General features: G+C 32.4%; 2 protein-coding genes across 2 annotated transcripts; both read right to left on the bottom strand.

Moving 5' to 3' along the window:
- Positions 1-1,640: 1,640 nt before the first annotated feature.
- Positions 1,641-11,026, bottom strand: LOC133180405 (uncharacterized). Its single transcript, XM_061314939.1, has 2 exons — positions 10,978-11,026; positions 1,641-3,787 (listed from the first exon to the last, which is right to left on the bottom strand). The coding sequence occupies exon 2, from the start codon at positions 3,750-3,752 to the stop codon at positions 2,133-2,135; it is 1,620 nt and encodes a 539-aa protein (XP_061170923.1). The 5' UTR covers positions 3,753-3,787; positions 10,978-11,026; the 3' UTR covers positions 1,641-2,132.
- A 3,229-nt stretch (positions 11,027-14,255) lies between these two features.
- Positions 14,256-26,669, bottom strand: LOC133193778 (S-formylglutathione hydrolase-like). Its single transcript, XM_061329712.1, has 10 exons — positions 26,553-26,669; positions 24,316-24,390; positions 23,950-24,038; positions 22,323-22,421; positions 21,825-21,949; positions 21,619-21,683; positions 21,028-21,181; positions 20,647-20,712; positions 15,257-15,358; positions 14,256-14,811 (listed from the first exon to the last, which is right to left on the bottom strand). Exons 1-10 carry the CDS (start codon positions 26,606-26,608, stop codon positions 14,734-14,736), a joined length of 909 nt encoding a protein of 302 aa, XP_061185696.1. The 5' UTR covers positions 26,609-26,669; the 3' UTR covers positions 14,256-14,733.
- Positions 26,670-26,694: the final 25 nt, after the last annotated feature.

The following is a 26,694-nucleotide window of genomic DNA, read 5'->3' as shown; positions in this document are numbered from 1 at the left end:
TTTTGTTATTATAAATTTAACAGTTTACATATTTTTAAATTTAAAGTCCGTCGGATGGGACTTTAATGGTGCCCCGTGTCAAGGATAACAACCCCCTTGGCACGTAAAAGATCGTTTTTCTCGTTTTCGAAAAAGAGTAGGCTCACTGGGGGCCGTTAAAGAAAAACTCAAAAATTTTGCAAATCTGAACATAACTTTTCACCGCCGAAATATGGCTGAAATATTGCAGACTCGGCGTTAAACAATATGAATCAATCCTATACATAACAACTTCTACTTCAAAATGAAATACATGTAGGTGAAGATCAATCTTTCTACTCTTTGCATTAAATGTAGCAAGAAATCAAAACTTTCAGTTATAGAAATTTCATTGCAAGTTAAAAAATCCAAATAAGATCCATTTCCTCTTAATCACTTGTTAAATCTCCACGGTTAGAGACGTTTTTTTCCTCATAGCCATGCTTCAAAGTGTATGAGATATCTCTTCGCAAAAAAAAAAAAAACTCCAAAAAACTGAGCGTTCATGTATCACTCTTACAACTGATTTAAATAAAGGACTTTATAACAAAGATACACCTACGTTCTTACCTTGAATAAATTTATATCCCGGTTATAAGGAAGTTATAAGGTTTCCACATCCTTCATATCATTACACTTTCTTACGTGGATATATAAACTTCGGTTATAACCTTGTCCCATGCAAGGACTTCCCTATAAGCAATTTTACTGTTCTGTTTTGCCCTCAGCTCCACTAAGACGAGAGCAAATAAAATTTTGCGGATTTGAATTCAGGCCCGTAGGAAGCAATTTCAGTTTGGGGGGGGGGGGGGGCACAGCTATACATTTTCAGTTGAGGGGGCACTATCAACTACCCCCCCCCCCCGGTTCCTACGGCCATGTTGATTATGGATGACAAGTTTGAATTTAGATAAACTCAAGGAGGAAGCATTTTAAGATATTTCTTAAATATTAAAAAATTCAAGTATACCAGGAGTCTTTACTTATGTTTAGTACTTTGGAATTAGTAAACGCATTATACAGAGAAAATTGTCATCAGAATTGTCTAATCAAGGCCAATATAATAGCATGGATTTTATAATATTGGTATAATACGGAAATCTTCCAAGTTCTGACATTACCGCAGTACTTTTCTTATGAACACCCAGTATAAATTTACAAAACTTCAAATATAGCTTGACAGGTTCTGAAAAAAACTATTCACATTGTCAATTGAGTTACCATTTCTTAATCGTAAGAAATAAGAATTAAACACTTAGTTCTTCATATTTTCTCCGAAACTTTTAAACCATTGAACCTGTACATCAAGTTCAGTTAAAATATAAGACAAATAAGAGAACATTGATTTTTTTTTAAATATCGACGGAATGCAGAAACAAGGAAAAAAGCATATGACATGTACTGTTACATCTTATCATCACACCATTCAAATATAAACAAAAAGGGGACGTCTGAAATATATAATAACACTAAAAAAAATGATTAACGACAAAAAATTGTGAATAGAAACAAGAAAAAAAACCCATAACAAATCACATATAACATATCACACACATCTGGGACTATTGTGTATCACATCAATCAGAAATTTAAAAAAAAAAAACATAGATACATGTATATGAAATATGTTCATGAAGTATGTTTGACAATGAAAAGTAAATCAATGGTCAATTTATATCAACAATCTCATTAACCATCTATCAATTATTTAATTTGATTATATCATGAATATAACAAATCTACAACTACTTCTTAAAATTTAATGATCACAGAAGAATGATGAAAGACTCAAGCAAAAATATAAATAAAAATATGTCGTGTATGTACAACTTTAAAAAAAAAAAGATTCCAGAAAAAGGTTAGGGATTCGGCAGAAAATAAAACACATTCATTTCTTACGTTGAATCCTGGAAGTGAGTTGCATCTTTGAATAGATACCTTTAACAGTTCAAAAACGTTTTTAAATCAATTGTATCTATTACAAATTGGAAACAGATTTAAAATATTACGTGTTGAGAATTTAAACACCAGTACACAAATTATGTTGCGTTACGATTTTCCATATAAAAAATATTACACTGTGGGTTTTTTTTTTTAAATCTTTTTGCAGTAATCTACACATTTGGATAATTTACTTTGGATGACTTAATGTGAATGACATCCACTGAAAAATCGTGGGATCTAGGTGGTTCTTCTGTCAAATCAGAATTGTTTTGTTCAGAAATCGTGTCTTCTTTCATTGATGTAAGAGAGTTATTTCCCAGAGCTTCGTTTTGAGGACTGTTTTCTTGGACAGGGATGGGGGAAATTGACGGAGATGTCAAGCTAACATGAAGATCGTTCAAGTTGATTGATTGTGGAAGGTAATAAGTAGGTGGAAGATGGATTGGTTCTATCATACTGATATCATCCATGTCATTATTATCATTTTCTGTTTCAATAAACAAGGGTGTAACGTCTGGCAAAAACAATGTTTGTTCTGCCTCTAGAATTGTTTTTAGTTCGCTGTATTTGCCTTTTGATGCAATTTCTTTTGCTTTAACCAGATGTTTCAAGGCTGTATCAGTATCGCCTTTCAAATGCCACAATCGAGATTTAGCAATGGAAAAATACATTTTCAGGCGATATTCTGTATCCGGTGAGTCATATTTGTCAAGTAGTCTCTCTGCTTCTAGTAATATATAGAAGGGGCAGTAAAAGTGCTCAATAAAGCGACAACGCATCCCTAATCCCAAGAAACAGAAAAGTAACCGAAACATAAACCTCCTGGTCCAAAATACACGAATGTCTTCCGGCTCGTTTTCTAGGATTTGTAGCGCCTTTTGAGTATGCTCATAAATCCAGTTTATAATAATTTGAGGGCAGTGCTCGAACCAGGCCCTTCGAAAAAGAACTATCTTATAAAGCAAGTCGACTGATTCCAAACAACTAGAAACTCTATCTGCGCAGATCAGACCTTCTCTGACCAAGTCCTCACCCTCTTCCTTTCTGTTTGCAAACGACAAAACCACAGCTCTTCTACCGTATAACATACATCGGGATAGATCCGGACATGACGTCATAGATATGATGGCTTCCATATCCTGGAAGAGTTGATGGTCCGGATCAATTTGATTTGTCTTGTTAGCCAGCGAATCAATAGTTAAAGCTAACAAAACAACATATTTATCGCAGACCTCTTGAAGGATTCTTTCTTCTGAGCACGGAGTAGTGGTATATATTTTTTGTCGTATTTTGTTTGAGAGATTTGTGAAGTAAGTTATGGGGTCATGAAAGACCATATTTTGAATATTTATTTTCATTAATTCAAAATAGACCTGAATTTTTTTCCTGCAAGAAGTGTCTATTTTGTGAACAAGTAGTGGTTTTCCATTTAACAATTCTATCAAATTTTGATGAACGTTATATAATTGCTGGGAAAAGATCACAGAGCCAAAATTATGTAACACAAATATTACATATTGTAAACCTAACGTACATCTGCCTGACAAGTAGGTAGTCAGTATATGAAACATTTCGTTCATATTTTCTCTTTGCTTAAGATAAACTTCATGGAGAAAACAATAGAATTCTTGGCTAATTAAACATCTTACTTCAAACACTTTAAGAAGTTGACAAAGTTCTTCAAAATTAAGTGTATGGAGGAATTCTTTCAATGCAGTTGTTTCCTTGGGAGTAAAATAATTTGATGATGATGAAGACCATTCCATAAGTTCCCTACACTCTGTTTCCATTGGTTGGGTTTCGCCTTTTTATTTAATCTCAGCATCTGTAATTCAAAGGAATGTAAATTCAATACAGAAAAAAACCTTTCGTGATTGAAAGAAAAGAATTTGTTACTGGAAAGAAGGGTATTGGGAAATTCCAATTAATATTTCATCCCCGTGTCATATCAAAAAAATAAAAACTCACTTATTTTAATCTCAATCTAAGTATTAGAAAAGGAATTATAATTGAACTAATCTAAGTTTTATGGTCCTGGAACCTAAATAATACAAAAAAAAAAATCTTAGGAATAATTTATACAACTCCTACGCATGATTTTCAGAAATTTTCGACTTTTACATATGTGAAATATGAAGATAACGAAAAGTAACCAAGCTAAAAAGTCCATTGAAACAATACAAATTATGAGCAGAGCAAACACTGCATCTTTAAAAGCATCAGAAGTGGGATCACGTGCCAAGGAGAAGTAAGCATCCCCTGTGGATCTGCCATATTGTGCTACTTGTCCTGATCGGGTAAACGAAAAATTCCGTAGACAGTTCAGTGTGAAAATAATGGCTTAACAATTTGTATGAAAAACTTCAGTCAGCATTAGATTTAAAACGATAGACTGTATTTGCTAACAAGGTTCATTGTACCGACCATGGAATTTGTGAAATATTGCCTTTAAATAAAACTGCTGATATCCTTTATCATTGGCTTTTTTGTCAGTAACTTGCCTCGTTTTAGAATTTATTTTGTTCGTAGAGCAACTTCTTGCATATCGAATAAACTGGGGACATAAACTCCATATGCAGGTGACAATGGTATATTGCTACTCAAATAAAGAGGTTGGCGATAGAAAAATCGAAGTCATTCATCACTTTTATCTTAAATTTTAGTTTTTAGTTTGTCATCAATGTCTTTCTCTAGTAAAACATCCAGTTATAATACTGATGTGTCAGACTATGTGGTGTTATTTATACTAGTACATTTGTAATCATTCATCTACATCAGATGGTTTGCTATGTTGTAATCCTTAGTGTAAACAAACCCTGAATGTAAAAATTGAATAAATTACAATCAAGTACTTATTAAAGTACAAACACTTTGTTTATGTCTTTACAAGATTTCCAATCAGGTTAAATTGTATAAACAATGTTAGGAGATCATTATCTGTTAAAAAACAACATGTCCTATACTTTTGTATATGACTATAGTCTGAAGAAAAATTTGTGCCAGACCATATTCAAATTTGACAGAAAATGTAGCAATAGTTTTTGTGCTACAGATGAACATGGCTTACAGATATTTAATTCTATATTTCGATTTAAAACTATTGAGAGGACTTGGCATGCAGTTATATATACATATACTATATTTCATAAAAATCATCAAGACTCTTCCAAACAATTTTCCTCATTCAAGTTTGAAAAGGTCTGTGGTTTTTACACGGACTAAATATTGAAATATTTCATCACAGACAATTGTCCCTTCAAAAAAAGGAACTCAGAAATGTTCAGATCTTTTGACTGGTCATCTAATTTTTAAAACTCATTCTACGAAAAAGTACTCTAAAGGTGATATTAAAATGATGCTGGAGTTTCTAATTGACGATATCAAAACTTTTAGTCCTTAGAAAAAGTTCTTCAAACAATTTGTTCGAATTCAAACGGTTTTAAATTGTGCCCCCTTGTAAGCAGGCCCGTTTCCATACTCTAGCATAATTTATTCAAAAACTTCAACAGGAAAATAAATCTCCTGCTGTGGTCTTCATTATATATATATATATATATATATATATATATATATATATATATATATATATATATATATATATATATATATATATATATATATATATATATATATATATATACCGACCTTTAAACGTTAACAATATTTTATTTTCATTCATGTGATCGTTTGATATACCGGTATCCCATTGAACTCAGAATAAGGCACCATTTGGAGTAGGTCTGATGACCTTTAAAATTTTGAAAGAGTTATTCAAATTTGTACATTTTTATACAATTTAAATCTTGTTGTTTTTGTGATGACCCTGACACATCTTTTTCATATTTGGATATTTGACTGACGAGAGACTTCGTTGTTAAACTAACAATTAAACTTTATAATGTACTGATGTACTTTATGACTTCAGCTTTCTTTTCTAAATTGTTAACTTACCTTTTTGTATGTAGCAATACATCTTATCACCTGCATATGGTGTTATGTCTCCATTGATTCGATACTAGCATGTTCTACATATTAACAATTTCTAAACCGAGACAGTCTCATGACAAATGAGTTTATTTCACAAGTATCAATAATCTCGTTTAAAGTCAAAAATTCTATGGTCGATAAAATTATCCTTTTTTTACAGTGACAACCTGTCGTTAGGTAGAATGTTGACTGACATAGTAAATGAATAGTAATGCCATTATTTTCATACTGAATTGTCTACGGATTATTCTCTTTAGGCGTTCAAACAAAGGATTAACAGCTGGTGTAACCGGTCGACTATGAATACCTACTCCTCCATTGCTTGTAAATGTGCATTGTACAGAAATATTTAAAATAGCTTTTTAAATGAAATAAAATACATGTAGACATGTAATATTCCATTCTCTGCGGTGTTAATTTCATCACTCGTGACTTGGCGGTATCTATCCTTTAAATTTTCCTATTAGTGCAATGCAATACTATTCATTTAAGTATTTTTAAATATGAAACATTGCTTTTTTTTTAATCTAAACCAGGTGCATCACAAACTTTTAAATTGATTTTCCCCTATAGGTAAATTTATGATGTTATATTATTTTTACTGCTGATTCTATAAATATGATTGGTTTACTTTATATCATGTACTAATTTTTTATCTGATATTGACTAAGATACTATATATAACATCGACCAAATCAGAAGATCTGTTTTCCTAAATATAAAAAGATATATTACAAGCTAAATATCATTAGCTTTTTATTCGGTTAAACTATATAAATATACAAGAAAGAACCTCATGGAATAATCACTTTCTTTCGTAAACCAATTCACGATAGTGTGTGTTTTCATGAAGTCTCCCAAGTTTCCTTTTTTTTTCTTATCGGTTTAGAAATTACGTGTAATTCTGAAGCTCTTGGACTCTCCAGACCTCCAACCCTCCCCCCTTCCGGATATAATTGCTCATATTATTCATACTAGTTTGGACATAAATTTGACTCCCTTTTAGTTGTAGTTAGACTGATCCATCATTTTATATAAAATAGAATAAATTACGATATTCAATGTATTACAAAATTTGTAATTAATTCAAGTATTCAAAGTATTATATTTGACAAAAAAAGAGTAACAGAAAACTTTTTTTGCATGTAATTTTTTTCCATTTGAGTAAACAATTTTGATTTTTTTTTATCAGAACTTCGTTGTCTTTGAACATTATTCCTGGGTAAAATAAAAGGCACGCGCCCTATGTTAAAAATGAACTAAATAATTTTAATATGTACTACTTTGGGATATATAATTTTCTCAAAGTCAAAAAAAAAAAAAATCATCAGTGTAAAGAGGGTCTTAAAATGTTATCATTAAAGGCTTGAGTGTAGTGCAGATGTTTATGATAAAGGACAACACCTTCTCCTAGATTACACTCCTATGACATAAAAGCATAATTTCTAATTAATTAATTTCAAAATTATATTGGTAGCAAATTTACCTTCTTCTCCTCTAATGTTCACATTAACCGTAAACAGAATCAAAAGTATTCTCTCTTCAGTGTAGATTAACATCATTTTACACCAATATTGCATCAGCATTACATTTATTTAAAACATCTTTTGAACAGAATATTGTTCACAGCCTATGTACTTCACTTAGCTCCAGTAGCGTGATCTAGTGAGAAATTCGGGAAAATTCCTTGCATATTTTCAATTTAAAATAACACTGACAACTTCCTTATAAATCTTATATAAAATATGATGAGGAAATACGAAATATTCATTTCCTTACTATAGTTTGTAAACATCCTCACATTAAAACTTGGCAGACAATCATATGATTACGAGTACTTCATGATCAAGCCAATACTCAATTACACGTACCGCAATCATAATTATTAGCAAATCGACTTCCACTTCACAATCGATGTGTGATTTGAACTGAATTCAAGAGTGTCTGTACACTAGGTGTAGATAACTTTGATAGCTTCTTAAAATGTTTATTATTAGCGTCAGATGAGGGATGTCAGATATTAATCGCCTTGTTCTTCATCAACACGTGTTGATGATGTGCCACTTGAGTAAAATGAGAGTGATAGAAGAGCATTTGAGTGTTACTTTTTCATGTCTTATAATAGTAAGATCCTGAAACATATGCATATCGATACATCATTAAAAAAATTGTAGATTTGGTTTGTATTCTAACATCTATCATGATAAAGATCCTTTTATAAGATATATTCTTAGTCACAAGAGTCCAGTCTTGTATTACAATATATTTCAAGTTGAAATCCACACCTTATATTTCTTACTAATATACATCGACTATTTCTTTCCAACTTTTTAATTGAAAAAAATGTACAGTGCCTAGATATCGAACATGAAATATATGGAGATAACGAACAGTATTCAAACTCAAAAGTCCATTAAACAATACAAATTTTGGAGCAGAGCAAATACGGACCTCTAAAACATCAGAGGTGGGATCAGGTGCCATGGATGAGTGGGCGACATCTGAAACATAATCCTCTAGATACGTCATTACTGGTGACGTAAATATACATATAGTTAATAATGAGGAATTTAATTCACTTATTTTAAAAGGGCCAAAATTTATTGAACCACGATCTTTCAACTGGCGTTATAATTTTATAAATATTATGAATTCAGTAGAAGATTACGCCAGCCAATGGGCCAAATATGAAAAAGAAGACCTTGACACTTTGTCAGAATGGATTAAAAGTATCAGATGGATGTTGAAATCTTGCATTAAGCGATTGAGGGGGAATATGAAAACCATCTATCCTTCTGTGTTCAATAATGCATAAGTGAAAAAGAGTTAGATAGATTACATGATCAGTATGTACTGGTCCCCACTGACAAAGCAGGTAACAACATTGTCTTTGTAAGGCTCATTCTTTGAATTGTATTTTAGAGGAGCTGGGATTTAGTTCTGCAAGTGGTAATCTAACCTATACCCATAGCTCCCTTTCTAAATTTCTAAGGTGGAAATTCTTCAAAATCATATGTACATGTATGTTCGAAATATTTTTAATATTCCCAACAATCAAACTGAATTTGAATTATCATACTTATACTGGAATCCTAAACTACATAAAAACCCTCACAAATAAAGATACGTAGCGGGTTCCAGTAAATGTTCTACCAAGACACTTTTTTCACTCCTCACTAAAGTGAAGGAGAAACTTCAGGAGTACTGTACAACAATATATTCGAGAAGTGGTGTAAATCAGATGTGGATACTTAAAATCCCCATGGAACTTTTAGAAAATTTGAAATCACACATTCTTATCAAAATCAATAACATCAAAACGTACGACTTTTCAACACTTTATACAACCATTCCCCACGATAAATTGATGTCCAGACTTTTTGACATCATAAACAGTCACTTTTTCATTAAAAATGGAACTCTTTAATTTAAATACCTTGTCATTCAATTTGGTCATTTGCAAAATTATTTTGTTAAAAAATTCTGATTGTGCACGCAAGTACTCCGAAGTTGATATTAAAAAGATGCTTCAGTTTCTGATTGACAATATCTATGTAGTTTTTGGAGATCATTTCTTCCAATAATCTGTCGGAATACCCATGGGTACCAATTGCGCCTCTTTATTAGCAGACCTATTTTTATATTCATATGAAGATGAATTTAGTCATAAACTTCTACATGAGAAGAAACACTTGCTGTGGCCTTCAACTTGATATTTAGATATATCCACGACGCATTATCAATTAACAATATTTTCTTCCATATATATGTCGACTCGATATATCCCAGTGAACTTGAAATAAAAGATACCACAGAATCTGACATATCTGTTTCATATTTGGATATTTTACTAGAAAAAGACGTTAATGGTAACCCAACAATAAAACTTTATGATAAACGTCAACTTTTCTATCGTCAACTTCAATTATTTAAGTAGCAATATACCCTTATCACCTGCATATGGATATTATCTCCCAGTTGATTCGATACGCAAGAACATGCTATACGCACGAATAATTTCTAAAACGAGGCAAGCTACTGACAAACAAGCTGCTGAAACAAGATATCAACAGTCAACATTTCGCGAATTCTATGGTTGATATAATGACATTGTCAGCAAATACAATCTATCATTAAGTCGAATGTTGACTAATGTCGTTCATTCAAACTGTTATTCCATTATTTTCATACTGAATTGTCTACGGATTTTTCCGTCCATCTGAACATGACAAGGAGCACACAATGGGTTTAACCGGTCGACAGGGGATGCTTACTTCTCCATGGCACTAGATCCCATCTTTGGAATTTCCAGGGGACCATGTTTTATGCTCTGTTCACAGATTCATATTGTTTGTAGGTTTTTTTTTTTAGATCGATTACTGTTCATCATATCTTCACCTATTAAATTACTCAAGCGTAAAATATATGTCAATTTCAGTCCCGAATCTTGTAAGCTAGGCTGTTTTGCTTAACGCTGATAGTGTGCTTTAAACACCAAAATTTTGACTGGAGTCCCTCAACCTTAGAAAAAAGGTCAAATATACCATAGAATATAGGTCAGATTTACCATACAAAGTATGAGTCAGATACACCATAAGTAAGATTGGCTAGAATTAGAATCAGAATCACTTGAGCATTAAATGTAGGTCAGATGCAGCATCCAAAGCAAACATACTGAAGAAAAAGTACAATTAAATGCACTATTTCTACAAGTTTCCGTTAGATGACCAGAGCTTATCAGGCATTTTTGAACATTTTGTGAGCTATCCATGTATACATAAACGTATTACATGACCTGGCTTGGATTGTTTAATTATCAGTTACTATAGATTTTTATTAAGAAATATAGTTTTGATGCACGGCAAGATGCTAAATAGATAAAGAAAATTCCTCACGTATTCTACCTATATAATAAAATGTTCTTGAACTCTATTAGTCATCAGTAATATATTACATGTCATAAGTTATGGGTGGTTTATATTAACCCTCAGATCAATTAAATATTAACACAAGATGCATTAGACTTACCAAAATATTTGCCAGATATCATATCTTATATCTCACATCATTCACAGGAAAAACCTTCTGCCTCTGTAGAACACCGCCATTTTTCTACAGTAATGTTTTGCACCTCGATCTTCTGCCAAGATCAATAAAGGCCAGTGTAAACAATTCACGTGTCCCTCAGCTTCAGCAGTCGCTGTTTCATTTTCACATAGTAAACAATTCCCGATGTTAGATAGTGGATAGTTTGATATATTTACTAACTTTAAAAATAATGAAAAATAAATCTTGAACCCAAAATAAGTGCAATTTACGCAAAGTCTTAGATGACCTTTTGTGATCAAAGATGGACAAGTTTTCGTCTATCTGTCTGTCAGTCTGTGAAATTTTCCCAGTCGATGTCTAGTTTCACCCATACTTGGCTTCAGAGCATCGTTGAGTAATGGGGATTCAACATTTTGCAAACGAGGGCCGCGCCTCTTTTTGAGGGAAAATGTATGTAATAATGAGAAATTAATGTCGTAAAGAAAATATCTCTCAGTTATAAATCTGTATAAAATCCAAAAAGAAAAGAAAAAAAATCACTATAAAAGCTTCCTAGCTAAGCGTTGAACAAATTTTTGTTATAATTATACCCCCGCAATCCTCGGCAAGGAAGGGCGCACACCAGGGAATCAAAGTTAAACATTAGGAATAATGTGTACTAAGTCTTTCTGATTCTCAAGAACAGCGGGGTCACAATTTAACATTTTCAAATATGCAAACACCCCTACTTTGTACTTTGTATAGAATTATTCACTGGGCATGTTATACTGCGAAAAAAAAAATCAAGGAACTTTTACAAAATTTAAATTTATCACAAAATGTTCCCAAATCAATAGCATCATCAAATACGTTATACAGTGCATAACCATTTCTCATGATAAATTTAGGACCAAGCATTTTGATACCATAGACAGCTGCTTCTTCAATAAAAATGGAACTAAGAAATTTTCATATCTTGTGAATGGTCATCTACAAAATTACTTTGTTTCAATACTCACGAGTACTCTAAAGTTGATATTAAAAAGATGCTCGAGTTCGTTGGAGACGTGGTATTCCAACCATCTGTTTCGATTGGTACTAATTGTATCCAATTATTAGCAGATTCGTTTTGTATTCATATGAAGCAGAATTTATTCAAAACCATCTGTATCATCAGAAAACTCTTGCTATGGCTTTCAATTCAACATTTCGATGTATCGACTTTTTATCAATTAATAATACTATTATTCAATCATTGAATCGATATATCGTATTTCGCAAAGAACTGCGAACGATAATATTGTTCTGTAGCCTACCTCCAAGTCAAGTCAGTTTTCAAAAGTTGACATATTTGAATGATTTTTCATATTTATGTAGACATTTATGTGAATTTTCATAAAACATAACTTATTTCGGAAAACAAAGAGAGATAACTATCATTTTGGTAAAACTTGTGTTTTTCAGTATAGAAATCAACGGAAAACGGAAATTATTTTTAAAACATCCCCCGTGAAGCAAACATTCCTATTTACAGGTATTATAAATTGTTTTTTCACAAATTCATACCAAAGTTTTGTTGTTACAAAGAGGGGGGGGGGGGCATATGCAAAAAACGCAAAAGAGGTCATTCTTTTACCATTTTCACATGAAATTACAAATAAAAGAAATGTAATTTAATATATATTTTGAAATTTACATAATTATATTAAACATACGGAAAGATTCAAGGGTCATTTATCCATTTTTATGAATATTTGGAAATGGTGTGATATGTTAAAAAGCCTGATTTCAATGGATAAAATTTTCTATTCTCCTTATGAAAAGACTTGTAAATAAGAGCAATTAACTTTTTGACACTGTTTTTTTTTTAAATTATTACTCAATTACTAATGAACTCTCCTTTGCATCCAAAAAAGTTTTAATGGCCAAGTTGAAATTTATATTGACTTTGTAGGCGGGAATCGAGAGTTAGCGTTCGTGGTTCTTCTATGGTCGACTTGTCATTAAGGCCGAATGTTGACTGATGTAGATTTTCATACCGAACTGTGGATTTCTCTGTTTACCCGATCAAGACAGAGGGTAACAGCGACACTGGCGTGACCGGTCGACATTGGATGTTTACTCCTCTTTGGTACCTGATCCCTCCGTATTTTCTGTTATTTTCAAAGGATTCCTGTTTGCTCTGTTCTCAAATTATATAATTCCTCTGGGGTTGTGGAGGGGCCATAAAAGGGGTCAAGGTTTAAAATGGATTTTTTTCTCTAGAACAATGGACCACAGTTAACAATTTTTATAAGCAAGCATTCCCATGAAGTTTTGCATTCAAGCTTTCCCAGATAAGCAGAAATAGGATGCATGGGCCAAAAAGGGGGTCAAAGGTCTATATGGGAATAAGTTGGAAAAAAGAGAGTTTAATAAACAAGCGTCAAGATCACCTGGACACAGTTAATATATCAGTACACCATGCAGTTATTTTCATGTTGAGTCAATAAGAGAGTTAGCAAGTGAGAGTTAGATTTTTCTCCTTTAGAAAAGCAGTAACCATGGTAACATAAATGCAAGATTCCTAATGTAGATTCAAAGGAGCAAATATGAGGCAACAACAGGGAATTGAAGTTTTAGATAGATTTACTGAAAATACCTTCTTCTCAAAAAACAAGGCCAAGCTTAGGAGTGATGAGCTTAGAGCATTAATAACTAAATACATATACCCGTTACAGTAAAACTTGTCTAACACGGACAATACTGGTTCCAAGGAAATTAGCTGGATTAGACAATATTTCATATTAGACAACATTTTAAACAAATAAATCATAGTCTACACCGTATTAGGCAAGATTTCGGACTACACAACATCCGGATTACACAAGTTCCACTGTACAGTAAAACATGCTTATAGTGAAGTGCCAGGGATGTATATCTGTTAAATTCACGTGTTATAAAACTACAGGAAATGAACATCACTTTGCCATAAGTGTAACTTCATTATGAGAAAGTTAATTATAACTGTATTTCAACCAAAAAAAATTACCTGCTACATTATTTCGAAATTTAAATTCACTTAAAAATACATCTTCATGTTATGTAAATAAATCATGATTTAATACATACAAAATTTGTGATAATTTTATCTTGAGAATTTATTTATAATACTTGAACCATGTTTTACTTATATGTGTATTAGATTGTCTAAAATGTACATTTCGTTCCATTTGAATTTCAATTAACTAGCCATGAATTGAATATTTTCTCTAATACTATTAAAAAGCAACCAAATACTAATTTCAGATTAAGTTTTATTGGTGTGTTTCACTTGGAAACCTGATCACATGTATCAATGTAAATTTTAAACATTCATATCAATATAGGTCATCAAGTCTATATTCTGTTTATCAATTTCTCTCTAACAGAAAAGAGGAAAACTACAATGCAAGTAACATGTGGTAATCTGCTTCCTGGCAAGGAGTCTGGATGAATTTTATCTGAAGTACCAGAAACTCAGAGTACTTCCCTACACTTACAGTATATAAAGGCAACTTTTCAGAGCTTTCACTTAATTTGTAAAATGATTTTATCAAGTATCTTGTAAGATTTACATGTATGACATGTATATTATTGAGGGTGGGTAAAAACATTGCCTGTCATAAAATAAAAGTCCTTCTTAGAAAGCTTTCCTTTCTGTTAAAGTTTTTGTCAGTATCAATCAACAACTTTAATCACACAATGAATGTCAGCCTACGTAGGACGGATTCCTTTTCACTTCAAGAACTTGGCGTGATGTCTCAGATGGTCCTCCATAAATGTTGCCATGAAGTAGTAACTGTGATCATAGCCCTGAAACATAAGAATCAGTAAACATCATTATTCATTACTACTTAATTAATGTACCCAAGATGTTAGACTGATTAATAAACATTATTATATAGTCTATAAATAGCCCCTATATAATCTAAACATTTCAATGTCTTATACACAGCGAAATGAAACCACGGAAGTTATAAGTCATAATCTGTGGTTTTTTGTTGTTTTTTTTTTTACGACAGAGGTTCGTTAATGAAAAAAGGTATCGTCATGCAGCCTTCAATGTCTTATTTATTCAAATCCGGACTATATAATAAAACAATTATGGACTCTTTTACTGGTGAATATGGTTTAATTGTTATTCACCACAAAAATATCAATATTGACCTCGGCTTCGCCTCGGTCAATATTGGTATTTTTCTGGTGAATAACAAACCATATTCACCAGTAAAAGAGTCCATAATTGTATAGTACTTACCTCTTGCATTCTCATGACAAGCTCCATCTTTGCCTCAGCACAAGCTGTGACAAAGTTGTCTGGGAGAAGCTGGCCAGCAGGCAAAAAGTTGTCAGCCTTCCCCTGTAATAAAATAGAGAATACCAACCCTGTATATACATGTGAAAAAACTCATTACAACAAAAGACAAAATAATAATAGGAAATGTAGGGAAAAAGACTAGCTTTATCACTAATACACGGGGAAATCTCACTTATGAGCCTCAGGTGCCCTTTGAAGACTACAATTATAATCTTCTGAATGTTTCTACAGATGAGAATCATTTAAAATTCAAATATAGCAAATTTTATTAAAATTATGTAATGTTAATATGCATCTACTACAATTCAACTGAGTGAGCTAGAAAACTGACCAGTCAGCAAGGGCCTCGCCGAGGGGTAGAAATATAAGGTTGCAGCTTACAGAATGAGAATTTTAATTGATTACAAAAATTAAAAAAATATACGGAGAAGAATATGCAATAACAACTGTATTTATAAAATTTCAAGATAATTCCTAAATATCCAACAACCTGTAAAGAGTATCCCTGTATTTACATAAGGCAGTAAAAAACATCATATCTATAATAACTCAATTAAATCTATACTTATAAATTAATAAATTTTGCAAATAAACTCCGAAACGGGTGCACCAGAGTTCTTACTTACTCCTCTAACAATAAACTAGATACAAGCTGATGTCCGTAAACTATATTTAGATTTCACTCGCATAGTAAGTATCGTACATTAAGGTGGTATGGGATACCAAACGAAACTTCTCCTACATATTTATGTACCCAAATTAGAAGGATTTGAAATACCCCCACCTTTCAGTATATTAAAGTATAATTTTAATAATTTTTTTATTATTTTAATGAGAAATACAAAAACGATTTTTTTTCTTGCATAATTCTTTTTTCATAAGCTTGATATTATAGGCAGGCGTTTGCTAATATAAAGTGTTTATAAAAACAAAAATGACAAGAAATATGTCTTAGTATTTTTTTAATTTTCAACAAAAGATAAGCGTAAAAAACTGGGAAAACTTTATTTCTTGAAAACAGACGGATAACATTTCATGAAAGTCTACAATAAGAATGTATCTTAATATGTTAGCAAAGTGAAATAAACAAATTGAAAATATATATATAAATGGAAAATATAAAATGCATTTAAAATTTTTTGAATTAAAAGATCCGAGCGGAAGAGTTATCCTTCTTTATTTTCCAAGGGTTGAAAAACCCTGGGTGCTATTTTAGAAATGATGAGCATTTTTTCCCAACCATAAAAAAATCGCACTTTGTAGTTTTCAACTTTGAGCGGTTTTGAAAACAATGCATGGACAATCGCTTTCCAGGACATGTCTTGTTCAGAGCAATTGCATTCATCTGAACGTTTTGGGACTATATACAACAGCTAGCTGATTTGTGACCAAACAGTTACTTCTTGAATTAAATAACAAAAAAGTCCAGCTCTGGTTAACGTGATAATTGATTGGTGATAATTCAGCACAATGTGAAGTAATCGCACTTATCCATGCCTCACCGCACACAAGGTGCTGTACAGTTACTCAAACAATTGAAATACAGCTTTTGCTTAAAAGTGTTCAAACGCAGCAATGTTGAAACTACATTTTACAGGGGTTTGCTTTTTTAAATGTCCGTTGTACAATTATAAGTAAATTTATATACTTGCGATTTTTTTGTCTGTTTTTACTTAAGATGCCGACTTGTGAGAACTTGCATTGAAATAGGCTTCAGAGTGTTCTTTTCAACGGTGTATCTACAAATTTTGACCCGATAATAAGCACTCATGCAAATCAAAACAATACTTCAAACGGAAATACGTCATAACGTAGAGGTATCCCATACTACCTTAAATTAAAAGTCTACTTTCATTTTCTATAAACAGCCACGAAATAGCTAAAACGTGAGTACGGTGGCGTTTCCGGTTGGCGGATCTAAGTTACTAGCAATTTTTAATGAAACTGACAACAAGCAATCGTTTATTTATTACATAAAACGTCATCACTGAATTATTCAATCAAAACTCGATTTTAAATGATATAAAAGAAATAAGTTGTGATAACCGATTAAAAAGGGAAATGTGCAAAATATTTTCGTCATTCACCGATCTTTATTTTGACGGAAGCTTCTAGAACATCATATAGCATCGAGCCCGATGTTAAGAAAAAAAACGAGGCGATTATAGCTACATGACCATAAAAAAAGCTTTTGTGTAAATGGTCATAATTGAAATAATGGTAAATCACTGATAACACTATAAGTTGTGAATATAATTATATATCGAAAGACTATTACATATACATGTATGTAGTAGGTTTTCGTAATAAATTTATCGGTAAAATTTATATATATTCCTTACTGAGAGCATCGTGGCAACGAACCCGAAGTACAATTTGTACTTTGTAATAAACTTGCTTACATGAAAAGAGAAAATTAATGAACAAGGTATTGTTTAAATACAATTAAAGATGTAAAATTTTGCGCTTTAATCAATACACAGTTAATTTCTGAATACAATCTTTTATAGCTGCAATAATGTAGCCATCTCCTTTTTTGAGGGGGGGGGGGGGGGGGGGGAGGCCAGAAAATATCAGATCAAAAAAAAAAAAAAAAAAAAAAAAAATCGGAGAGGGCTACATTATTGCAGCTCAGTCTTTTGTATCAAATACTCAGCCTATTCATAGGGCGTTAAAAGCTAATTTTTACACAGGTACTTGGTTCTTGGTTTATAAATATGTATGTACCTTATTGATAGGTAAAAAAGTAATTTAAAGTACATTTTAACATATCAATAAGGTACAAACATATTTATAAACCAAGACTCAAGTACCTGTGAATTTTTACCCCCCCCCCCCCTTATTCGTTGCTTTTATCCTTGACGGAAATGAAATAAGAGCATCTGAAGTACAATATCCATAACATAGTATAACAGGTTTCACAATAAACGTCAATTAATGAAATTGCTATTTTTCAAGTTTAAAAAAAAAAACGGGGGGGGGGGGGGGGGGGGGGTAGGATAGGTAAATCTACTTCAGGCGGGATTTTGAACAAAGTATTTGTTCCTGCTATAAGCCTGTAGGCTGTCAGTAGAGAACTACAATATATTTTCTGTCGGTAGTGGTATAAATTCAATTCCCCGCGCTTGCGCGGGATTTCATCTAGTGTATATTTAAACAAGAATAAAGCATGTGTTTTATAAAATGCCAACCTTCAGTGAATGCAAATACCACCCAGGCTTGACCTTAAGGATACACCAAAGGTTTCCAAATGCCAGAATTTAATTTGCATGTAATTCTTTCATTATCAAAGATAACATAATAAAAGTATATATCATTTGAAAGCTTGTTAAATTTACTATTTAATTATCCTAATTTTAACTTTAATTAATAACTTATTTAAAAATTATTTAAATAATAATGTAAATTTTAGTGCATAAATATTTTATAAATCAACTTTTTTGTATTTATCCCCTCAAAGTGGTCATTTTTCCTAAAGGTAGATTAAAGATTGAACTTAAAAACCGTATCTCAGAATTTTGATAAATCTTCTAATTCAAAAGTTACAGCCATTTGCCCTTCAATGTTACCAATTTATTAGCCTGATTTAACATTTCCCTCAATAATTCCAAAACTAAGCTAGATATCAAAAATCTGAGATACGGTTTTGTGAACACATATTTGAGAAGTAACCCATCCAATTTTCAAAGAAATTGGTCAATAAATAAGGGAGCTGAATCCTTTGAAATAATACCCCAAACTGTCTGATCTTACTTTACAGTAGAGGGCAAAAACCCATTACACAACAAAATCTGCCAAAGCTAGAAATATATGACACCTTGGAGATTCAGCTTTGGATACCTGTCACTTAGCCATATTTCCTTTGCATATTCACAAAAATGGGAGGTTCTTTTCTGTATTTAGATGCTTTTAATTAAGTAAAATAGGTTCATTTCTGAATCAGAAAGATTTCCCGGCAAAATGGCAAGAGCTAAGCTCCACCTCCTATTTTATGGTCATCAGTGATCTGTTAGATCTCTTTCTCTAAATCTAAAGTCCCTGTAGTTTAATTACAGATAACCTCTGTGTGGCTAGTGAAGAATTCCCCAAGTGGTCACAGCGATTTATTGCGTCTTTCATGAGCAGGCAGTCACAGATCAAATCAGAAGCTTCAATAAGGGAACATTCACATGTGGTAGTGTTTATGTTTCATTATTGTTAAATAATTAGAAAACCATTTCATAATTACCAAGAATTTTACATGCATTATAAAGCAGTGATTAAATTTTTTTCTTGGCCAAAAATCTCAAAATTGTTGAAAATCTTGAAAAAAAGCCTTTGGTGTATCCTTAACTTCAAAACAAACAGTTGCAGACAAAGGTTAATTTATCTTAAAGTGACAAATAAAGATAAGCCTGGAAAATTTTCTGCCCCAGACAAGATAATTAACCCCAGGGGATTAATTGTACTGCTCTCTCATCCTTTTCTTCCAAGTTTACAATAAGAACTTTTTCAGTAATGATAGAATAAGTTTATTATTGGACTACCTGTTAAAACTAATAGTATTCTTGAATTTACATCAGCAGCAAAAAAAATGAATAAATAATAAAAAAAAATGAATAAAAACAAAAAAATTATTAAAAAAAAAACAACATATCTTTATGTATATCTTGTTTTTAGAATTCAATAAAATCATAACTCATTGTGTATTTTACCAAAATAAAGTATGAACATTATTTAAATCCACATTTCAGAGAATGTAAACATCATTCAGAATTGACCTTAACTTCAAATCAAACTTCATTTGCAGACAGAGGTGTTAATTAATCTCAATTTGACAGAAACAGATAATGCTTTGGATTTTCTTCAAGAGGAAAGTTATTTAATCCCATGGGACTAGTTGCAGCTTTCATTGTTTACAATAGGAACATTCTCAGCAGTTATCTCTCCTTGCCCTGGCATTCATTCTAATGTAAAGTTAAGGAATCTACCCTACCACCCCAGCTCCAAAATGGAAGACAAAGAGAACCAGACTTAGCATCAAAATATGTCTTACTGCCTCTTCAACCAATATACCAAATTTGAACTTAATTGGTCAACTACAAAAAAAGTTATTCGGAAAAAACAGAAAATTTGTGGACGGAAGAATGACAGACAGACAGACGGACAGACAGACATACAGACAGAGAGACAGAGTGATTACTATAGGGCACCCGCAAATCCTTGCGGGGCCCTAATTACATGTGTAAACTTAACTTATAATCTGAGTATAGTTTTCCACCTAAATATTGATTTACTGAAAAAATCAGATTCTTGCTTAGATTCTCTTTGTAGATGTGTTTATACTTTACCTGATCAACAAGGATTTTCAATGGAGGACCGTTGTACTTCTTTACCAAACAACAGGAATCATACTCCTATTGCGAAAAAAAAAAAAAAAATTAAACCAACTGAAATAAAACATTTACAATGTACATCACCTACCTCATCTTCCCAAGATACAATATCTACGGGTATTTGGTGTTTATTAGCTAAAACAAAATCACAAATTTGTCCTTAGCTGTATATATGTATAAATATACATGAAAATGATACTTTCACCAGCAGACACTCTGGCATAATTACACAAAAATTAAACTCTTGTGAAAAATAAGTAATTAGTATACATAAAACATGGATTTCTGCCATGCTAAGAGACTAGTTATTTTAAACATTTTGATGGTTTTGTATACCTTCCAGTCTTCTTGGTTGTCTCCAAGGTAACCAGAGAAAGCTTTCTTCCCCCAGGGGCAGTTGATAGGATTACAAATGGGTGCAAATGCACTAACACTCAGATATTTCCCAGGGTTCTTCAGTGCACAGATCAGGGCTCCATGACCCCCCATACTGTAAAGAAATAAAAATGGATGACATGGAGTGACAAGTAATTCTAACTGGATGTGTCTCCACCACCATTTCCACCAACAACAAAAAAATCAATCTATCATTCACAACACTTTTACTATAAACATGTCTAATGCTTTCATTAGACACATTTCTGTCTATGGAATTAGAGGTCCTAATTAATGAGGAATAACTTTTTGTTAATATAGCAAATCAGTACTACCATTTAAAGAACCAATTTTAGTGAAAAAGGATTTGAGGAATGAATAAAGAAAATGTAAGTCTGGACTGGGAATCAACTCCAGAACCTCTGTATCACCAGTCAGGTGCTCCAACCAATGAGTTACCCAGGCCGATATCCATGGTCCATACTGCCCGGACACAAGAGTCAATTTTCAATTACTTCAGGAATTCAAGATGAAAAAAAATAATCTACTTACCTATGTCCAAAAATGCCCTGTTTATCTGCTAGTACTGGAAATTTGGAATTAACCAAATCTGGAAGCTAAAAAAAAAAACAATAAATGGTATGAAACCAATTCTCTTTAAATCAATATTTCTTACATAGAATTCATCAAACTTTTAAATACGTTAACTGCCTGATTGATGAAAAGTAAAAGTAATAGACAAACATGATCAGAGTTACCTCCTTTGTGACATAGGAATACATTCTGTAATTGTTTTTCCATTTGTCCTGAGTAGCATTGACATAAAATCCGGCCCCTGTCCCGAAATCCCAGCCATCTTCCTCTCCTTCTATGTTACAGCCTCCTAATGAATCACAAAGAAATATAAAGTGATCCAAAGCAGTTTACTTAGCATAGAAATAACATTTACCTTCTTATCATTTACAGACAATACTCATATAAACAGGAATCATTTTATTATTCATTGTGACTGTGACCCATAAGTGTAAATATGTTTGATATAACTCACATGTAGGGAAAGGGCATATTTAGTTTTTAGAACTTTTCCCAGATCCCATTTGTAAAATTTAAAGACAATATTTAAAATATGTTCAAATCATATCAAGTCACATCATGTTTCTGAGAAAGAGTTATTCCCCTTTAATCTCTCTCTCTCTCTCTCTCTCTCTCTCTGAAAACTTTTTGACATGCATGGCTAAGCTACTACTATGACTTACTTGGACTGGTGTCTGGGGCTACAATAATAAACCCCAGCTCAGCTGCTACTCTCTGGGCTCCAGCCTTTGTTACAAAATTCTGTTCAGTGCAGGTCAACCCTAAACATATGTGGAATCGTACATCAAATTTACTCATAATATAATTATTTCTTCTTTTACAATGTATTGTACATTTTAAATTATTACATGTATCTTTGTTAGTTCTTTATCATGAGAATTATACACTTTCCAGATTTCAGAATAAAATTTTATTACATGTTTATTCCTTTATACTGTGCATATATAGGTCATATGATATCGTTTTCATATCCATAGTTGTGACCTCACACTGGCTTTTGAGTGAAAGATATGAAGTCGTTTAAAGTGGATTCACATAAAAAAAAACAGTGTAAAACATGTGATAGGCATTAACTATGTTTAAAACATTGCTGTGACGTCATGCCTTTGTTCTTGCAGTCTAAAAATTTACCTGTAGACGTCCGATAATAATACATGTAATTAGCAGTCCAATAATACATTATCGGATGGCAGTGATAACAAAATCGGACAGTAGTTAAAAAACAACAAGAGTGAAATCAAGGTTTAATTTGTCCAGAAACAAAAAAAAACATTAGGGAGAAAAAATTCAGGGAAAGCGAACGCGAGGAAATTAAGTTGTCAAAATAGCAAATCCAAGAAGAAACTGGAATTTTAACCTTCCTCAAAAGTAACACTTTCCATTCGGTTTTTTTGCAAAGTGTTTTCGATACAGCACTGTGAATAAGCCAATTTAAATCCATTTCTGATAAAGAACCAGTCTGCAAATCTCTTCATTTAACGAGGTTTGTTCGCCAATGACCATGATGACTGCACTTTTAAAACCCAAGATTTTCATTATATCATCCAATCAAAATTTTAGATAAAAATCCACATTTTTACTTTTAATGCATTTTGAAGATATCATCCAACACTGTATCTGTATCAATGTCAAATGCACTTGATAAAAGAAATATTCCGAATCATAAAAAAAAAATCCTTCATCACCTGACCACTGTCCATAGTTCCTGCTTAACCAAACGACTGCCATTGAGTGAATGAATGAAACAAAAGAGTTCACTCACTGGTTTTACTGTCTAAAGAAAAAAAACTTTTTCTTTTCTTTTGTCTACTTATTAGATGGTTTCAGGAAGAAAACTATTGATGCCTGAACTCCTATTGTGTAATTATCAGACTCCTTCAGGTAACTTTTGGATATTTAAATAGCAATGTTTTAAGTAAGATATATGCCTCATACAATTCTATATGTAAAATTATCAGACTGTTTTCGGCCCTAACGGGCCTCAAACAGTCTGATAATTTTACATATAGAACAGTATTTGGCATATATCCATTACTTATCAGACTGTTTTTGGCCCAAACGGGCCTCAAACAGTCTGATAATTTTACATATAGAACAGTATTCGGCATATATCCATTACGTAAAACGTAATAAAAAGAATCTCCCAGTTTGTGGTTGGATATAATTCATATCCAACTCGTATTTTTCTATCCCCTTACCAAGGCTCAGGGAAAGAAAACACACAACTCATTTGATAAGAATCATATCCAATCACAAACTATGGGAGATCATCTTATATCTATATTTTACCTGATAGCCAATACAGAACGGGACATTTGCCACTCTCCGCCTGGGGAGGAAGGAAAACACCAAACTTCATTGTACACTTAACCTCAGTACTGAAAAAAAAAATAACATTCTTTATCCCCTCTTCTCCAGAAATCTGAGAAGACACATTCAAAATTATCAGATAACTGCTCTCTCCATAGAATTTTAAGGCAATATGCCTTTATAAGCAATCAGGTATTAGCTAGGGTAATTAGTAGGTTTCAGTTTTTTTAGAACCCTGACATTTCTCTGTTAGTTCAATACAAGTAGTAGTACAGATGTGTAGCATGTAATTCTGTATGATGTACCTATACAATGTATACAAATGTAAGCAATATTAATTCATACCTTTCATGACTGAAAACCTTCTGGTAACCTCCAAACATTTTGTTGCTTGATACTTCTGTCAAAGCCATGGTTGATCTTTAGAAGAAAATATGCATGATTTAAAATAACAGTAAAGTGCACACAACACTGCATAAAGCTTATATATCTGAATTCAGTGCCAAATTTGGAAAAAGGGGACAAAATGAGCATGTGTTACACCCATCATTTGTTCTTCCCTAAAACATAACCAATGTTTTGATGTAAAAATCGACAATCTCTATATGACTGGAATTAAAAGCTGTTCTTTATACACATGATGTATTTACTCGTGCCAAGTTACTTCTCTTTGTACATTTCAGCATTCAAGTTTCATTGTTTTTTTTTTCAACTGGATCCAGATCAACTTACTATGCTTCATTTTCTTTATAATTAATGGCACATAGTAGCAGACATGCCTACCATTACAGTTTTTAATTAGTATATTTTCCATTTGTCACAGTTAATTACACTGTAACACTGTCAATACTCAAATTATGACTCTGGAAGAAATCTGGAATTTTTAACTTTGCTGGTTGGAAATTTAAGTTTGTTCTTAAGCTGAGACATTAGTCAAGACATTATATTTCAACATCTTCTTAAAATGTTTGAGCTGTTGAAAAAGCATTGGTCCTGGGGGGCGAGACCAGTAAAAAATTGTCTGGACCAATAACTCACTTTAAAATGTTGGTCCAAATGACATTTTCAATAAAATCAGACAAAACATGATTATTAAAAGATCAGGATTGGGATGCACAGGTCAAGGTCACATAAACAAAAATGGTCATGTGACTGATTAATTTTGTTAAATGCTTTCTACCTGGTAAGAAAAGATATGGAGCAATCATTTATTTTTCTTTCTATTAAAAAAGGTTCCTGTGTCTGGTCTGAAAAAACCTCCTCCAGTCTGACAGAACTTCATCTGTGTCAGATCTAATGTCTTACTGTGATTTAAAACTTTTGACAGTCTGGATTAAGACTGTAGTTCTGTCATAATGGTACAATTATGCATTGTCACTATGAGATATCTTTTTTTTACAGAATGGTTTTCATAATTTGGTTAAGCATCCAGGTGCACCTATAAATTTATGAGACAAAATGTGCACCTAGTTGGTAAATCTTGTAATTTTATTATCAGTAGATCAAGCCATTGCTTGAGATCTTGGTGGCAACTGGGGGTCTGGGCACACACCCAACAGACCCAAACTAATAAAATTTTTCTTTCAGGAGGTATTGAAGGGTCTGTAGAAAAGTATATAAAGGAAATAAAATACAATAAAACTATCTGTACAGGGTTTGAAATTAACAGTCGCCCACTCGCAATTTGCGACTAATGTTCCATGTGGGCGACTTAAAATTACGTTCAAGTTGCCCACATGGTGATTTGAAAATTTACGATAGTAAATATTTGTTTTTCAATTTTGTCCGAATGTTTTGTATTTTTCTCTTGAAAAATTTCGTAATCAGTAAAGTGCTTTATAATTACCCGTAAGAAGTACTTATACATAAAGCATCTAAGTGATTGTGTCGCGCACAATGTGGCATCGACGGGTCAATGCCCAAGAAACAAAAAAGTACTGTTGTTATTTGTGAATGAAAACGTGCCATGTGCTCTATGATATTGAATGATCATATCAATCTTCATAAACAGAAGAGTTCCACTTCAAATTTAAATAAGGCGTGCATAAAGTTACAACGGATAGAAAAGAAACATGAAGCACATGATAAAAAAAAAACGAAAAATGGGGTTGTTGTTTTTATATTCAATAGAAGGTGTGATAATCTGTGGGCAAATTAATTTTGATGTGGGCCCCAGAATTGCAAGATTCAGTAGCCCACATGGCTATCAAGGATTACAAGTTAGTTTAAAACCCTGCTGTATTGTCAGTGTAATGCACTTTCTGGATATTCCTGACTTTCATATTATGTAAAGACACGAGTCTCTCATTATGTACAAGAAACATATTTGTAAAGGTCTCCTTCTCTCCCTAAATGATCCATAATCTGCTGTTATTTCAAGAGCCAAGTGTTATTCCATACATTTTCAGATTTTATCGCGTGTTTGAGGCAATTCGAGACGCTGTACAAAAACTCGCACATAGTCATGTTTCAGAAAGTAGTTTTCACCACTATACGTGTGAAGCTTACTTGCGTCGTGTTTATGGATTACAATGCACTGGTTAATAATGCTTGCCAACAACTATCTTAGGCAATTTACTTACAAACTTTGCCGAAACTCCCACTGCAATCTCTTCAAGCACCGGCTGACGAACAACATATAGGTCAATATGATTCCGCTTAAAATAATTTCCAATTAACTTCTTATTCAACTCATAAAGACGCAGATAAAAAACTTGACAATCT

Source organism: Saccostrea echinata, unplaced genomic scaffold (assembly GCF_033153115.1).
Source record: "Saccostrea echinata isolate AGI-Se365-2 ecotype Australia unplaced genomic scaffold, CSIRO_AGI_Sech_v1 ptg000001l, whole genome shotgun sequence".
NCBI lineage: Eukaryota > Metazoa > Mollusca > Bivalvia > Ostreida > Ostreidae > Saccostrea > Saccostrea echinata.
Note: the sequence above shows the minus strand (reverse complement) of the source record. Positions and strands in the feature narration are given on the sequence as shown.

Coding starts and splice junctions, on each gene's coding strand:
- LOC133193778 (XM_061329712.1), bottom strand. CDS start 26,608: ATGTTGTTCGTCAGCCGGTGCTTGAAGAGATTGCAGTGGGAGTTTCGG. Junction 22,422..23,949: donor CGTTCTGTATTGGCTATCAG/GTAAAATATAGA, acceptor ACATATGTTTAG/GGTTGACCTGCACTGAACAG. Junction 15,359..20,646: donor TGAAAATCCTTGTTGATCAG/GTAAAGTATAAA, acceptor ATTTTATTACAG/GGGAAGGCTGACAACTTTTT.
- LOC133180405 (XM_061314939.1), bottom strand. CDS start 3,752: ATGGAAACAGAGTGTAGGGAACTTATGGAATGGTCTTCATCATCATCA.